Below are 17951 nucleotides of genomic sequence, written 5' to 3'. Positions count from 1 at the left end.
AGTAAACATGAAGGCGCAAGCAGATAAATCACAAAGTATAACTTACATACATATCACAGTCAGCACAATTAATCAGGTTACAATTATGATTTAAATAAATAAGCACAGCAGGCACATAATAGAAAAATATGACATCAGTGAAAAAGCAGTGCAGCCAAGCGATGCATAATATATACAAATAACAACCCTGTTCATTAATGATCATTGTCAAAATCAGTTAACGTACGCAAGCAAGTCGCTTCACAAGTAAATTCATAGAACATAAAATTAGCACAAAGTATGAATCACGTAATCGTGAGCAGCAAATTACGTCTAAAGTACGCACCTAAGTGGAAATATGTTACCTGAAAAATGAACTCAATTAATAGTTACCTTTTTTAGTTTATTAGTTTCTTCTTCAAAATTACATTCTTCCTGAAAATTTCTCGATAGCAAGTCGTCTTAACGTCGGACACGCACAGAATTTACCTGAAGTTCTTAAATATTTTATAGAACCGTATCCTGAAAAATACTGAATGTTAATAACATAATTCATCAAGTCACTATAGCTTTATACTGAATTTAATCGGAGAAATTAATTTGTTTACGGCTGTCAGTGCATTCGCACTGAGCGCTCGATCAGCTGTAGGCGCGTGACGTAGGAAGTAATTGTTTGCGGTCAACGACTGCCTCGTGTGGCGCGCAGACTTGACTGTTGCTTTGAATATGTGCCGCCGCCAAAACACAGCGCGGTATCCTTGTATTCTCTGCGTGTTTACATGTAGCTGTTAGTTTCTCAAAAGTATATCATTCCACAAAAACTTTAACGTTTGATATATGATGTATTCCCTTAGAGCATCGGGATTTAAGAGTTTCTGCTTCAACAGTGTTATCATGTATAATTTTGCGAATTCTATATGGACCGTTATAAAGCAGAAAAAATTTGCGACACAAGCCTTTTCCTTTGTGAGACAAACGATGAGACTTAATTAACACCTTCTGACCAACTGACAAGATTTTTAACGACGAGGATGTTTAGATGATTTCTCTCTTCTAGCAGCCGCAGATGCAATATTTTGTAGAGCCATGTTCACAACTTCAGAATGCCGCAGTTTCCGTGAAGGCGGAAAATGAACAATTTCAGAAATGCGATTTGTCGATGCTTTGTTTTTTAATATCAGTATTGGCGGTAAAGAAGTTGAGTCATTAGGAAGTTCATTCAGGATGTTTTGAAAAATATGAAGGTACTGATCCCACGTTCTGTGATTCTGATGACAATAAAGACGACACAATTTATTGATTTCCTTCATCCATCTCTCTGAAGCGTTAGATTGAGGGTGAAAAAGTGAAATGAAAATTGGTTTAATTTTACGACGCCGTAGAGTACGAAGCCAAATTTTAGAATGATACTGTGATCCATTATCTGATATAACCTTATCAACATGACCAACTTCTTTAAGAAAATGTTTGATGAAAGCATTAGATACTGAACGAGCTGTTGCTTTGCGTAACGGTGTAAAACACACATATTTTGATGTCAACTCCACTGCTACGAAAATGTACGCAAAACCATTAGTAGAACGAACCACTGGACCGAACAAATCGACTGCAGCCATGTCCTTTAATTTCGCTGGAATGATAGGAAACAACGGTGTTCTGTGAGAAATTGTTGGCGGCTTAGCCTTTTGACATAATTTGCATTTGGCAAGAACAGATCGAATACGTTTTTCCATATTACTGAAGTAGCAATTTTCCCGTAATTTATGAAAGCATTTTCTGGGACCAAAGTGTGCATAACTGAAATGCGTATACCAAATCAGCTTATTAACCCACTCATCAGGAATACAAACTAACCAAACAGAGTTGTCGACCGATTTTCATTTAAAAAGAATGTCATTGCAAACTAAATAATGCTGTCTAATCGCTACGCTTTCCTTTCTCCTCCACTTCTTAATGTCCTTCCAGATTGGATCCTTATTTTGCTCCTTAGCGATGTCCTGGAGCGAAGACGAAATAAAGTTCTCGAACGCAACACCTTGAATATACATCAAACAATAATTGTTTTCCTTGCAGTCCTCATCAGCACTTTGTTTCAAACCCGCAGGTGCACATGATAAAGCATCAGCAACAATATTTGAAGAACCCTGTATGTAAACAATACTAAAGTCAAATTCCTGTAGGTACAATGCAGATAGTTCACATAAACGAGGTGTGGCCAAATTGTCCAATCTAACAAAGCGTCTAAGAAAATTACAGACACCAAGGAAACTACGAACATCACGTTTTGTGGTAGGAACAGCATAGTTACGAATAGCGTCTAATTTCTCTGGATCAGGAAGAATACCTTCTGTAGAAATAATGTGACCGAGAAATTTCACCTGAGAACGACCAAATTCAGATTTTTCCAAGTTCACTGTAATGCCAACTCTTGCAAAAATATGTAATAATGAATCCAAAATTTTGTTATGCTCACTCCAAGAACGTTTAGCAATAAGAATATCGTCAACATAAGAAGTAATATTGTCACGAAGATAAACAGGTAAAATTTCGTTTAAGCTAGGAATGAATGCTGCTGAAGGTACAGTAAGTCCAAACGGTAATTTCCGAAATCACATTTAGGTAAAGTAGTCATATCCGGTTATTGTTTATCTACTCTCTAGATAGATTGATAGTCGAAGAGTTGTTTTGACAGATGCAAAGAATAGTAAAAGAGTAGGCAGCGGTGCAGAAAACTAAAAGGGAAATAACACCACTACAGCTCGGGGCCCTATGCACGCTACGGCACATATTCACTTAGAGTAGTGAATCCCCTGAGGACATTAATAGCCGCACATAATTTCCAGTTTGTGTCTTAGTGGCAAATTTGGTGGAAGTGCGTACATAAATTGATCTAACCATGCACATGGATGTATGTCATTCTTAGAATTGTGGAAGATCTTAAATTTCCAAACAGTCAAAAAGTGTTTATAGTCAAAGTTTTCGCCTCGTGGCGACAAAGACCTACCGCGTCTGTCCCAGTCACAATGACGATTATTGTTAAATTCACGCGCCTGGCGCTCTCTTGTTGCATCCCGTACATGAAACAAATTATTTTCTTCAAACCCCTCTGGTATCTGTGATTCTAAATTTCTTTTGCTGTCTCTTCCTACAATTTCGCCTTCGATTTGTTTGACTTGCTTTCGTAATGCCTCAACTTCCCTTTTAACGTGTTCATTAAATTTTCCCTGATTTTCAACATGTTTATTTATGTTCGATACTCTTCGGTTTCTGCAAATGGCAATGGTGCTGTATCATCTGAATCTCTGTCCCCATTTAAACTAAGACTTGTCAATTTGTCTGAAATCTCCTCAACTCTTTCCGATAAGTCACCTCTTTTTTCTTTCTGTTTATTTACGTCTTCTGTAAGTGTCGCGACTCGGGTTTCAGTATTGTCACATTTAGTAGTTAACTGTTCATACTGTTGTGTTAGGTTATCTAATCTGTCATTTGGTACGGATTCCCCGATTCTCTCAAATATTTCTTCCTTATCGTGTGCGCGTTGTAAATTTAACTCTGAAAATTTCTGTACTATCACGCGATCTCTTTCCTCCTGTTCTCTATCCTGTTCCTTTTGTCTGATTTCTACTGCAATTAATCTATTATTGTGAGCATTCAAAATTGGTTGTACTTCTTCTCTGATTTCTTTCTTCAATTCATCTTTCATATTTTTGAAACACGTCCCTATTCGTGAATCTAACCGTGTTTCCATTGTTCCCATCTCAGTTTTAATTGTCCCTATCTCTGTTTTTAATTCAGATCCTAACTGTGATCCCAATGAGTCTAACCGTGTTTCCATTGTTCCCATCTCAGTTCTAATTGTTCCTATTTGTGAGTCTAACCGTGTTTCCATTCGTGCTCCCAAATTTAATATAGCACTCATCAACTGCTCCATATCTTCTGTCGTTAATCTCATATTCTGTGAATTTTCTGATTGAGAAAAATTTTGAAATGGTTCCGGACTATCTTCCCGACTTATTAAATTGTTTTCAACTTCATCATTCATCATACTGTTCTCCTGTGTTGGCGAGTTCGCCATGTTAACAATTTCGTCATTCTCACTATTCATCATTTTTGCCTTTTTCATCGATCGCGTAATCATTTACAAAATGTACAAAACTCGTCACTGTACGAAAATTACACACAATGACTCTTTTATCTCCAACAATACCATTTACACGAAATGTTTCCCTCAAACACGATTAATCGAACAATTGAAATAATTGCCCTAAATTGTCAAACGCGTATACAAGACAATAAAATTAAATTCTGAAATACCAGTAGAAGAATGACAATTACCAAATCTACACATGCAAAATAGACTACAATTACTAAACTACAAATCACTACAACAATACTACTGTCTACTATTTTTACAATCAGAAGAATTCCAAGGGACGATCCGAAGCAGCGGTCACCACGTGCATGGGGGCTTAATTAAATATATTTGAAAATAATTTTTTTAAATTTTTAGTAGCTGTATGTCCGATTACGCTGTTTCGTAAACGGTTGGCCCTGACTAGTATTATTACGCAATATGACTGCATAGAACAACAACAAAGAATGAAATGAAAATTTTCGTTAACACAATTAATTAATTAAGTCCCCAGCAACTATAAAACCTACTAAACCAAAGCACAAGTATAACTGTTCTGTGTGTGGAAGTATGACTCAACGTACACATCTGGCACGGTTCTTCTTCAATAAGACAAGAAATTTTAAATATCATTTATACTGAAGTAATTAAAAAATAGAAATACTATAATTGCATAAGGAAAGCGGAATTACACTCTAATACAAGAACACAAGCCAGATGCTTTGTTGACTGAACCTGTAATGACGCATTATTTAAGACATTGAGATAATAAAAAGAAAAGGAAAAAATTTTTTTTTCTTTTACCTTCATATATTGACGAAAAGCACTCTAATCATTACAATATTCCCACACCGACTCGTTACTATCACGTCTCAACAAGAACTTTTCAGTATCACATCTCAACAAGCACTCTCTGCTACGAGTTCTCAACAAGAACTTTTCACTAGCTCATCTCAACAAGCACTGACACTACGAGTTCTCCCCAAGCACTGCCAGTGGAGGCGGCTGAATAATACTCTTTGGCGCAATCTCTGGCGCTGTGGCTCAGTGTAGCCACCTTTCAATATCTTTTTGTAGTTTGATTGATTCTTGAGTATTGTTAATCAGTTTGGGACCAATACGAGGTAGGACTGATAGAAGAGGTAGAGAAGATCCAATGAAGAGCAGTGCATTTTGCCGCAAGAACATTTAGTCGACATGGCACATCACGGATATGATTAATGAACTCCAATGACAGACACTAAAGGAGACATTGTACGTCACAGAAATGTGTGCTATTGATATTTCGAGAGAGATCTTTCTGGAAGAATTAGACAACATATTACTTCCTCCATGACCACATGAGAAAATTCAAGAAATTAGAGCTAAAACAAAGGCATACTGACAATCATTCTTCCCGCATGCTAATTGCGAGTGGAACAAGGAAATGGGAACCAGTTATTGGTACGAGAAGTACCCTCTGCCACACACCATCAGGTCACTTGTCGAGTATTGCTGTAGATCATGTGCAGCAAATAGTGGTGCACAAGCCACATCTGGCCCATGGAAGAAATTCCAGGTGAACAAAAAATGAAGGTACTCTCAAAAATGCGTATGTTGATGCGTAATTTGCTGGCATCACATCTCAGGAAAGGGGTAACATTTATATTGGTGTGTTATCCCATAAACATTAACCTCACACACTAGAGTTTTGACTTTATGTGCTGGGAACGGTGCTTTTGTGTGAGAAGGCAGCCCCTGAGCTTATGCAAGTATGTGAATCAGGCCCGTGGGTCACCAAAGGTTTCCCTTGCGTGATGTAGATCTGCATGAACAGTCTAAGGTAGCAGAGAGCAGCCTCATCTGCCCTACTGTTGCGATTCTGTATGTGAATCCCTTTGAATAGGTAGCACTGAAATCAGCTTCATGATAGCACACTTGCTCTTTTCTGCTACATGCACAACATGTTTGCAATTTTGCCTCATGAGAAAGACAAATTAGAATACATCCTACCTCAAATGAACACAATGAACCCTAACATAACACCATGTTACTTTAAATGGAAGATAATTTGCTGTAGCACAGTTTTGCAAGTTTCAGTCAGAAGGAAAGAGCACATGGTATTAACGTAAACCTTCTCATATGAACCAGTGGGTCATTCCACTGTTGCGGGTGTGACATTTTGTCACATTTTTCACGCATAAAATTATATTTATTTGTACTTCAGGTGTCAGAGTAAGGCTAACTTTAATTTAGTCAATAAAATAGCATGTTGTAAAGCTCCTGTAAAAATTTTAGCTCTTAATTTTACACTCAACCTGCTAAAAAAATCATGAAGAAGTTTTGTGGGTGTCATAAAACTTTACCCTCCATTTGCCCATAGCTGTGTTCTTTAGTTATTTTGTCTTCTACTCCTGAATCAGGATAGTTGATAATTTTCTACACAGTGAAGAAAGGAGTAATAAAATACAAGATATAATAACTTTTATTCACAGACACTTCCAAAAGACAACATATTTTTTCCCTTCATGTTGCGGGTGTGACACATAGATACATCAATATTATTGAGTGAAATTTAAAACAAAACAGCAAGAAAATACTTTAATTATTATGTTAAAATGATAAAAACTTAAACAAGAGAGAACTAGGCCTATTTCAATACTACTGAAAAACAAATTGTCCCCTGTTATTCAACAGCTTGGGTGGTTTTACTTTCTGGGAGATTACTGAAATATTTTACCTGTCATCTTCTGTGTGCCAAATCCAGCATTTCCCACTGGGTTGCATATACTTCAGCAAGACCTGCTCTGCTTGTTCATCAACTTGAAGAACTTCTGCAAAGTATTTCTTCTTCAAACAGGACTTTCCAGTGACAGTCAACTCTGACAGTACAAAGTCTCCTATAGTAAGTTGCCCACAGTATGGAGAAGCAACAGGTGTGATACATATTTTGCCTGCATACCAAAATTGGGTCACTCCTGAGCATTACAACTGTCAATGTGAGGTTTCAGATATAATTCAAATGACAAGAACTGTAGGGTAACTCTGAACTGCACACCACTGTTACGCATGTTTAAGATATCACCAAACATTCCACATATTTTGACAAAACAGAGATGCAGGTTGGGTTTTGATCATAAAAGAGACAATATAATTTAAATTCTTGGGGATCTTTATTATATCATCCTCCATCTGTCTAAAGAAAAATAGAGGTCAAAACTAGAGTTCAATGATCAACATGCTAAAATTGGAAAAATGCTGTTCACTCAAGTATTCTTGTGAGAGAATAGGTCTCGGTGAACAACAAATATTAGCTCCTCGCCTTGCATGACTGTCAAGATGAAGAGTGAAGAGTAGAGACAAATTGTGCTGCAGCACAAATAGACTACTGTAAGCTAGAGATAAAAGCGTGATAGAATATTCAAACACAACACTACAAAACAGCAGACGAAATTCATCACATGTACACTATGTAGCGACTGCATTGTTTTTTCTCAAAAGTTGGCACAACATGAAAATATACACACTGTTTGGCCAAAGACTTCTTATTTCTGCTGACGCTAAACCTAGAGAGCCCAGTGCTAACAGTAGAGTGAAGTCGTGGTCAGTGGGATTACTGGGATGTTGGTCCGTGTGACAGTGAACCAAACAAAGTATTGGTGTGCAAACTTAGGACGTCTGGTTCATCGGTGCCATCTCTGGGAGGGGTTAGGATCCCACAAGTGTAAGATGGCATCACTTCCAACTCTCGATATCAGTGCATCAACTTGTCTGGTGATGACATTTCGTCCTGTTGTCAAAATGTTGTGTCTGTTTGTGGGAACCGCCTGGCCATTCGTCTGAGAAATTAGGTTCAATCCCAGCATTTGAAAATCACTAGTCATTTTCATATCTGGTGGTAAAGTATGGATGTATTAATGTGAGCCAGAGGTGATGTGGCAATTCATGGTGCTCATCCAACAAAACATGTAGAGAACTTAGATAGAGTGAGTAATAAGCTTCTTTACACTGTTAAGATTGTAAATTGGAACAGCTCCCCAGTAACGTATGAAGAAGAGAGGACAGTAACTGTAAATTGTTATTTAGGAGTATTTCTTCGTAAATTTATCAAAATATACAAAGTGAAACATACAAGAACAAGTTTGAGTAGAAGTTTATTGCATTAATTTTTTCTGACTGGTTAAAAAGGAAGTATTTGCATATGTAACTTAGTGGAGACTACTTCAAAAATATGAGAAATTAAGTTTTCCAAAAGTCCAGAATTCTCATTAAGTCTCATAATTTTCAGAATAATTCTAATACATTTTATACAGGGTCATTTTACGCAAACTTTTTAAGTGAGGCTGGTATTAAAATATGTTAAAGCAGTGTTTTTATTATAAATAATATGGCATTTGTACAGCAACTCAATATAATTCAAATTTTTTCTAGATATTGGTAGATGATCTTCTAGTTTACAATGGTGAACTTGATCAGGCATCACATTTACAAGGATCATCAAGAGTTCCATATCGCACTGTCCTGTTTACGTTGAATTCGGATTTAATTAGTCAAGAACAAAGCACAGAAGTCAGGTGAGTTTTGAATTAGACATTTATTCTTGAGCAAATAAGTAAATCGTACATCAGTATTCACAACTCAACAATTATGTTTCAGAATAAAATTCAGTCATCAGTTATTTTTATTTTGCTTTACTGGCTTAACAGATTAATCTATCATCTTCAGAAGCTACAAAGTTTGAGATACTATAAATCATTAGAACTTGACCACACATTTATGTAAATTATAAGATGTGTATTACAAAACTTTACTTAGTATCCCAAGTTTTGTAGGCTTCTGAACAAGCCAGATTAATCTGTGAAGCCAGTAAAGCAAAATAAAAGCAATTGTCAAACTGATGACCGAACTTCATTCTGATATACAGGGTGTTCAGAAATTTTCGTTACAAACTTCAAGGGCTTGTAGATGGGAGTGAATACTTAACATTTTGAATAGGAACCCATGTACAGGAAAGTACCATTTCCATTCTACAAATAATTCAGATGTGTAATGCATTCATATGCGCTGAGGGAAAGATAAAAGTCTTAGAGATACTTGTCGTGGTGTACAGTAGGATAGAAAAATGGTGTGTACTACTTCAGACAGTCATCTGTTGTCACTTAAACCTGCCTTACTGCGAGACCTATTCAATGCCTGTGTGTCTCTGATATAGTAAACATGGTTTGGTACATATTTTTGGAACACATAGACATGCTCCTTGTCTATAGCAAAGCTCGAGGTAAGGGAGGAGCTGCTGGTCAGCTGTACCATAAAGGTTTTCCACCACGTAGCACACCATCGCACAAACATTTTTCCCAAGTTATGCAGCTGCTGCGAGAAACAGGTACCTTCACTGTGAGAAGGCAGGACTGTGGTGCTCCACAGCAATGCTGCACACCTGAATTTGGAGAAGACGTATTGCATTGCATTGAAGAGAACCCGGCAATAAGTACTCGAAAAATTGTGTGTGCAGTGAGTGTTAGATAGTATTGTCTGGGACCTTCCATGTGAGCAACAATTACATCCATACCACTTACAAAGGGTACACACTATGGGTCCAGCTGATTTTCCACAATGCATTGCCTATTGCATTTGATTCCTGCACCACTGCGTCAGTGCACAACTGTTTCCAAGTTGAGTTCTGTTCACAGATATAAGTAAGTTCACTAGGGACTGTGTTCTGAATTCACGAAGCAACTATGTCTGGGCAGAAGAAAACCCTCGTGCCATGCATTTTCAGGGATTTCAGCACCAGTTTGTATTAACGTGTGGGCAGGTCTTCTTGGAAGGTCATGTCATTTGGCCATATCTGCTTCCACTCAAGCTAATTAATCCTGCATACTTGATTTGCCTATGATATTGGACTCATTTTGGAAGCTTTGCCACGAATATCTGTCAGGAAATGTGGTTTCAGCATGATTGTGTACCGTCTCACTTCTCACCTATGGCTCACAGACATCACAACAGATGGTATGGTGAATGATAGGTAGGCCGAAACGGTCCGACTTCTACAGACTACTTTTTGTGGGCTCGTGTGCAAAGTTTGTTTTATGAGGTTCCTATAGAGACAGAGGAAGATCTGTTGACATGAGTTCTAGCTGCTGCACTAGAAATTGAGGAGACGTCAGATGGGATGGAGAGTGTGTATCCAGGGTGTATAAGTTCCAGGAAATCCAGGAAAAACCCAGGAATTTTGTAGAATTCTGGGGATTTTTCGTTGTTTTAGTCTTTTGTTAATTTTTCGTAGTTTTCACTGGTAGAACAGATAAATAGCAAAATGTGTCAAAGGCTTCAGGATGAAGACTATGGAATATTTCATAACAGCAGACTGCTTCCGATGAGCGTGAAGTCACAAGTGTTTATGTTATGTTCATTTCGAACAGTTGCTAGCGGCCTCATGCACATGTGCATTTGAGTTGAGTAAGAGCAATGCCTTCTCCCACTTCTGGCTACTTGAAGTGCCATTGGAGCGCTAGCAAGAAACGTTCATGCTACACAGAAAACTTTTTCTGGCGCACCCAAGCTGCCAGATTCGTGTACTCCAAATGAATGTTACAATTTGATGTACTTTACTCTAATTACCTGTCATTGTCAGAAGTAGAGCAATCTTTATACATTGCAAAAAAGCTTCCAAAATAGAAGTTTTATTGTTCAGATCATAGTTGATATAAACCCTAATTGCTAGTTTCGGCAAAGTTATATTGCCATATTTAGATCATTGGATACATGAATTGCAAAGCCATACATGTGGTACATTGCCATGCTGACTGCTGTTTATCAGCAATGATGGCTGGAGTTGGATGCCAGTACTGCAACAGGACATCCACTGATGGGTGGCAGGTGCCCATTTCAGATGAATCACATTTTACGCTCCGTTGGACCAATGACTGTCAGTATGTACAGCGATGCAATAATTGTCAAAAGGGCCCAGGTCATAGGAAGGAGCGTTATGGTCTTGGGAATGTTTTCATGGCATTCTCTGTGTGGTCTTGCCATTCTGGAAGACACATTGGATCAACAGCAGTATGCATCTATCCTTGGGGACCATAACCACCCCTACAAGCTTCTTTTTTCTTTGGAACAATGGCATCTACTAGCAGGCAATGCTGCATGTCACACAGCTCACAGTGTATGTACATACACCAGAATGAGTTTACTGTGCTCCCTGGCCTCCAAACTCCCCGGTTTAAAACCCAGTCGAGAATCTATGGGACTATGTCAGTCGGGCTGTTTAAGTCATGGATCATCAACCAAGGAACCTAATGCTGCTGGCCATGGCATTGTAGTCGGCATGCCTCCACATCCCTCTCAGTACCTTCCAGAACCTCATCGACTCTCTTCCTGCATTTCTGCATGGCAAAAGGGAGTTTATTCAGGCTTTTGACAGATGGTCACATTAATGTGACTAGACTGTGTATTCACACATTATGAATATTTGTGGGGTGGCCTGTCTAAGCCACTTAACCTGGTGTAGAGAACTTAGGTCATTGGAATAATTCAATAACTAGTTCTGTATTTACACATTCTGGATATTTGTGGGGTGGCCTGTCTAAGTCACTTTACTTGGTATAGACAATTTACATCAATGGAATAATTTAAGAGCTTGTTCAATTTCCTAATTTTAATGTTGCACCTAAGACTAATGAATAGTGAAATAATCCACAAATCATGACTGAAGATGATGAAATATGTCACTAAATAATCAATCACACTCATGAATATTTGAATTAGAGACATGCACCAAATACAAAATCAATGAAAATTTAATTTTTATTCCTGTATTTTCTGTGGTGTTTTAGAGGGTCTAGAGTATAAACGCATCCATCCATGTGTAATGGCGCCCTTGACAGTCACTTGGCTGGAGCCAGGCTGAAATTCCCACCTGACCTTTCAGATTAGGATTTTCCATAATTTCCTAAATTGATAAAGGCAAATTCTACAGTAATTCCTTTGAAAAAATACACAACTGATTTCCATTTCTGTTCTTATACAACTTGAATTTGATCTCCAACTATGAGTCTTATTAATGATGTGATGTAAATGCATACATATTTAATGATTTATTGGTGTACCCATTTATTGGTGTAACCTTACTCACCATGCTAGAGCCGGGATACCAGGATTAAATACATTATGAATCTGACAAATCTGCTGTAGTAAGTGCTAGCTTTTTTGTCGGATATATTCATCAGAAACATTTTAGAGAATACTAACTCGTGTTCTCATTATTGGCAACAATAATCATGAATTATCTGCTTCCGTAAATGGAAATTTCACACTGTAAATGGTCAATAGAATCTCAATTATATTTTCAGAAAGCTCTTTTCATTTTGCAGACATAAAGGCCACGGCCATCATGTTCGTCTTCTAAATGACTACAAACGAGTAACATCAGGAGGAAGTTCTTGTACCTCTGCCGACCCATCACTCCGGCCTGTGACGTCTATCGTCCACAGAGAAATGGAAGATTAGAGGCCAACTGATCTGGTTAAGTGTGCAGTAGCTTTTTATTTCTTCTGTGAAGAATTGTCCGGGTATTTTTGTTTGTTGAGGTTTGTGTTCCACACATTCTGGAATCACATGTATCCATTTGTAAGTATTCACTTCAGTATGTGCCTTACTCATAAATCTTCAGGAAGAGAAACAGCCGAGTTTTCTCAGTTAGAAACTTATATATATACTTTATCTGTGTTTTTCTGTTAGGGAGTAAACACTACCAAGATGAGCAAATGAACTCAAGTATTTTATGTGAATATATTCAGCCCGAAGCAAGCTGAAAATGTTACATAGTAATTGCAAAATGTACACATATTTACGAGCTGAATTAAATTTAAATGTATTGTGGTGATTTTTACAGATTGATTCTTCCACAAATTTCTGAATCCCAAGTAGTCAGAAGAGCTGTAACAAATTAGAAACACTTTGTTACATTCTTCAAAAAGAAAAAAAAATACAGGAAGAAAAGGAAAGAAAAAAATTAAACCTATTTTGTGTACAGTTGAACAAGCAGCTTGTGGAACAGTCAAGAGAATCTGATTCAGATTGAATCCACACACCATATTAATGATGATTGGTCTGATACACCAGTCAGCCTGGAGGAGTTTTACAGAGTGTTTCGCACTTTACCCACATGCTGGATTGGTTATCCCCCTTTCATTAGAAAACATAACACACCAACAGTTAAGATATGAATACATGCAATAGTCTTTGACACATGTTCCATATTACTTTGCCTCATTGGAGTAACTAACCTGTCATGACATGAAGACACTACACTACAGTATACTGTACAAGTACTCATCACGCTCTTCCACACTGAGACACCCCTGACTCTCAATAACAGTTCAAAGGAAAGCAACAGCACACTGCCTTATTAGGACCTTGTCCATGATGGCAATACAGGATCCTCACTCCTCTTCCCAAAGATCATTTCCTGAGTGTGGAACTGACTTGACTTTTGGCAATGTTTCGTACAGTATCCACCATTAAGTCATTTAAACCTTTAAAAAACATGTAAATTATTGGATGGAAAAATGTATAAAATAAGGGAAAGGCAACAAATCAAATGGTTCAAATGGCTCTGAGCACTATGGGACTCAACTGCTGAGGTCATTAGTCCCCTAGAACTTAGAACTAGTTAAACCTAACTAACCTAAGGACATCACAAACAGCCATGCCCGAGGCAGGATTCGAACCTGCGACCGTAGCGGTCTTGCGGTTCCAGACTGCATCGCCTTTAACCGCACGGCCACTTCGGCCGGCAAAGGCAACAACTTACCTACAGAGGATTGCTGCATGGTGCTTAGAAACAAATGGCAAGACAGAGGTGAAGAATGGGACAGGGAAGGATGCTTGAAGCCAGTAGGGGGTGGATGGGTAGTGTAAGGTAAGCCTTTTGTCAGGTGACTCAGCAGCTGCATGACAGGTTGAAAAGATCAGAGGGTAGAGCATAACAGGGGTAACGAGAAGGCGAAGGGGGGAGGGAGGGGAGGTCGGTTGGTTGGTTGGTTTGGGGAAGGAGACCAGACAGCATGGTCATCGGTCTCATCGGATTAGGGAAGGATGGGGAAGGAAGTCGGCCGTGCCCTTTCAGAGGAAGCATCCCGGCATTGGCCTGGGGTGATTTAGGGAAATCACGGAAAACCTAAATCAGGATGGCCGGATGCGGGATTCAACCGTCGTCCTCCCGAATGCGAGTCCAGTGTCTGGGAGGGGAGGAAAGGAGAGGACGTGGTGGTGAAGAGGGAGACAGGGAGGGGAGAGAGTGAGGAAGAGGAGTTCTTTTGAGCTCTTGCTCTTTTTCTGGTTGGAGTACAATCAATCATACATACACACACAAGCACACAGAAACCCAAATGTCCACACTTGTGGTCGCAGCGAAACTGATTATTGAGAATCAGTTATCGAAAGAACCAATTATCGAATGTAGTTGCCAGGGTGGATGGAGGTGGGGATGGAGTAGGGAAGGACACATGAGACAAGGAGGAGGTACTGGGTGGTGTGATGCAGGTCTTTCACCAGATGACTCAGCGGCTGCACTACAAGATGAAGAGTTCAGAAAGTAGAGCATACCGGATCAGATACTGAGGGGGGAGAGGAAAGGAGAAGAAGGTGGAGGTGAAGAGGGAGACAGGAGGGTAGAGATTAAGGGAGAGGGGTTCTTGTGAGCTCTTGCTCTTTTTCTAGTAGAAGGATGGACAGACGGACGCACACACACACACACACACACACACACACACACACACACACACACACACACACACACAAACTTCTACACTCATGGTAGTAGCGGGACTATTTATTGAAAATCAATTATTGAAAGTAGTTGCCTGGATAGATGGGGATAGGGAGGGAGTAGGGAAGGATGGTTGAAGCAAGGAAGAGGGTAGTAGAGGAGTGTGAGGCTAGTCTTTTGTCAGGTGACTCAGTGACTGTACAAAAATGAAAGTAGTTCAGAGGGTAGAGCCTATCAGGGATAGTGGGAAGGGAAGGGGGTGGGGGAAGGGGGTGAAGGGCATGGACGTGGTGGTGAAGAGGGAGACATAAAGGGGAGAGTATATGTGAGGGTGGTTCCTTCATGTTTGTGCTCTTTTTCCAGGAAGAGTACACACAACATTGATTGTCAAAAGTAGTTATCTGGATAGATGTAAGTGGAGAGAGGCTAGGGAAGAACACACGAGGCAAAGAGAGGGAAGATGAGCAGTGTGAGTCAGGTATTTTGCCAGATGATGCTGTGGGTGCATGTTATCGAGAAGCTCCATTAAAAAACAAGTAAGTCATGTGGGTAACTAAGGAAATCAAAATCTCATATAAGATGAAGAGGAAAATTTATGTAATGGTCAGTTAAGTCAAGAACCAATATCACTTGCATGCTACAAAAAATAATGTAGAATTTTAAGGAAAACCATTAAAATGCCCATAAGTATGCGTGTCCTGACAGAAACAAATAATGCAGGTAATAAGATTAAAACTATGTGAGACATTGTCAAACAGGAAAACAGATAGATTCCATAACAACTAAACTAAATAACAATGTTGGAACTGATATTTCACAAATTGCAAGTACTTTCAGCAGTCACTTTCTAAATGTAGTAAAAATATAGCACGAAATGTTGCAGTTGAAGAAGGAAGAGAATATATTAAAAATGTCATTTCATAAAACTTTGAGCAATGAGAAGTAGCACCAACATCCTCCATTGAAATCAATACACTTGGTGGGGGGGGGGGGGGGGGGACTAATGCGGGGCTGATGAAATTTCACACAGAATTCTGAAAAGTTGTTCCAGCTTACTAAGTAATGTCCTCAGTGATATATGCAATGCATCACTGGCACAGGGAATTTTTTCAGATAGGTTAAAATATGCAATTGTCAAACTTCTTCATAAGAAAGGTGGCAAGACAGACTCAAGCAATTATCATCCAGTTTCCTTACAGGCAATTTTCTCCAAAGTATTCAAAAAGTAATGTACTCGTGAGTAGTCCCATACTTAAATGGAAACAGTTTGGACCCCAGAAGGATTTCTTGAATGAGAATGTTATTTATATATTAACTCATCAAATAGTACAAGCCTTAAATAATAATGTATCGCTAGATGGTATTTTTTGTGATCTTGTGTAGATCATATTACTCTATTTGAGAAAATGTCCGACCCTGGTAGCTGAGTGCTCAGTGCGACGGAGTGTCATGCCTAATGGCCCAGGTACGATTCCTGGCTAGGTCGTGAATTTTCTCTGCTCAGGGACTGGGTATTGTGTTGTCCTTATCATAATTTCATCCCCATTGACACGCAAGTCACCGAAGTGGTGTCAACTCGAAAGACTTGCACTAGACGAACAGTCTACCTGACGGGAGGTCCTCGCCACACGGCATTTCCATTTCCATTTGAGAAAATCATGTTGTATGAAATTGATGGCTTTACACACAGCTGGTTTGAATCATACTGAATAAACTGAATGTAAAATGTTTTGCTGAAGAACTCCGACAATTTCAGAAAAATAGAAAACTATAGTGACTGTGGAAAGATCACAAAGGGAGTTCCACAGGGTTCAATTTTGGGTCCACTCCTATTCCTTATACACATTTATGATCTTCACTTAACATTCAACAAGCAAAATTAGTACTTTTTGCAGATGATGCCAGTTTTATGATAAATCTCATTAGAGAGAAAGTGACAGAAGAAATGGTAAATGATATTTTCCAAAGAACGATTTAGTGGTCCCCTGAAAATGGATGTTCCTCAAATTTATAAAAACGAAAGAAAGAAAAAAGAACACTACATTCAGTTCTGTACAACAAATAAAGTCATACCAACAATTGATGTTTTACTTGAGTAGGAGTCAGTAAATAGGGTAGAAAGCTCCAAATTTTTGGATGTTCATATTGATGAATACTTGAACTGGAAGAAGCATGCTACTGAGCTTCTCAGACAACTAAGTTTAGTTACTTTTGCTCCTTGTATAATTGCTAATCCTGGAAACAAATGTACGAACCTACTGACATGCCGGCCGGGGTGGCCGAGCGCTTCTAGGCGCTACAGTCTGGAACCGCGCGACCGCTACGGTTGCAGGTTCGAATCCTGCCTTGGGCATGGATGTGTTTGATGTCCTTAGGCTAGTTAGGTTTAAGTAGTTCTAAGTTCTAGGGGACTGATGACCTCAGCAGTTAAGTCTCATAGTGCTCAGAGCCATTTGATCCCTACTGACACATTTTTCTTATTTCCACTCAGTAATGTGTTATGGAATAATTTTCTGCAATAATTCATCACTTAGGAAGAAAGTATTGAGTGTACAAAAGTGAGCAGCAAGAATAAAATGTAGTGTTCATCAACGGATGTCATGTAGGTACCTCTCCAAGGAGCTATACATTTTAACTGCATTGTTACAATGAATATATTTTCTAATGAAATTTGTCATAAATAATCCATCACAATTTTAAAAGATGCAAAAATTACTTTTATTACTCATTATTAAAGCTATCGGTGGCTCAGAAAGTAGTCCAACAAAATGTTATGATCATTTTCCCAATAATATAAAATGTCTGACACATAGCAGAGCATGTTTTAAATCTAATTTAAAACCATTTCTCTTGGATAACTTCTTCTATTCCAGTGACAAATTTCAATTTCAATACTGGTAGACAGTAAAAAAATAAATTAAGTTTAGTTGCATTAGTAGGAGTAAAAATAATGATGTTCTCATTAATATTAACACTAATGTGTGTGTGTGTGTGTGTGTGTGTGTGTGTGTGTGTGTTTGTGTTTGTGTTTGTGTGTGTGTCATTGTTTCATGTAATAGTTATTTTATGCTTGACTTCTTGCTACAC

The 17951-nt window shown here is 38.6% G+C and overlaps 1 protein-coding gene across 3 annotated transcripts in view; it reads left to right on the top strand.

Annotated features, from left to right (window-relative positions):
• The window catches only part of LOC126412744 (katanin-interacting protein-like), a 354094-nt gene extending 341163 nt beyond the window's left edge, over nt 1-12931 (top strand). For 2 of the 3 annotated variants that reach the window (XM_050082483.1, XM_050082482.1), the window contains 2 exons: nt 8522-8664; nt 12466-12931. In XM_050082483.1, coding sequence (XP_049938440.1) covers nt 8522-8664; nt 12466-12601 — 279 coding nt within the window. In that variant the 3' untranslated portion in view covers nt 12602-12931. The remainder of the gene's footprint in view (nt 1-8521; nt 8665-12465) is intronic. The other variant, XR_007575334.1, reaches the window with a different exon arrangement.
• The last annotated feature ends 5020 nt before the right edge of the window (nt 12932-17951 follow it).

The sequence above is a fragment of the Schistocerca serialis genome, chromosome 7 (assembly GCF_023864345.2).
Source record: "Schistocerca serialis cubense isolate TAMUIC-IGC-003099 chromosome 7, iqSchSeri2.2, whole genome shotgun sequence".
NCBI classification, from domain to species: domain Eukaryota; kingdom Metazoa; phylum Arthropoda; class Insecta; order Orthoptera; family Acrididae; genus Schistocerca; species Schistocerca serialis.
Note: the sequence above shows the minus strand (reverse complement) of the source record. Positions and strands in the feature narration are given on the sequence as shown.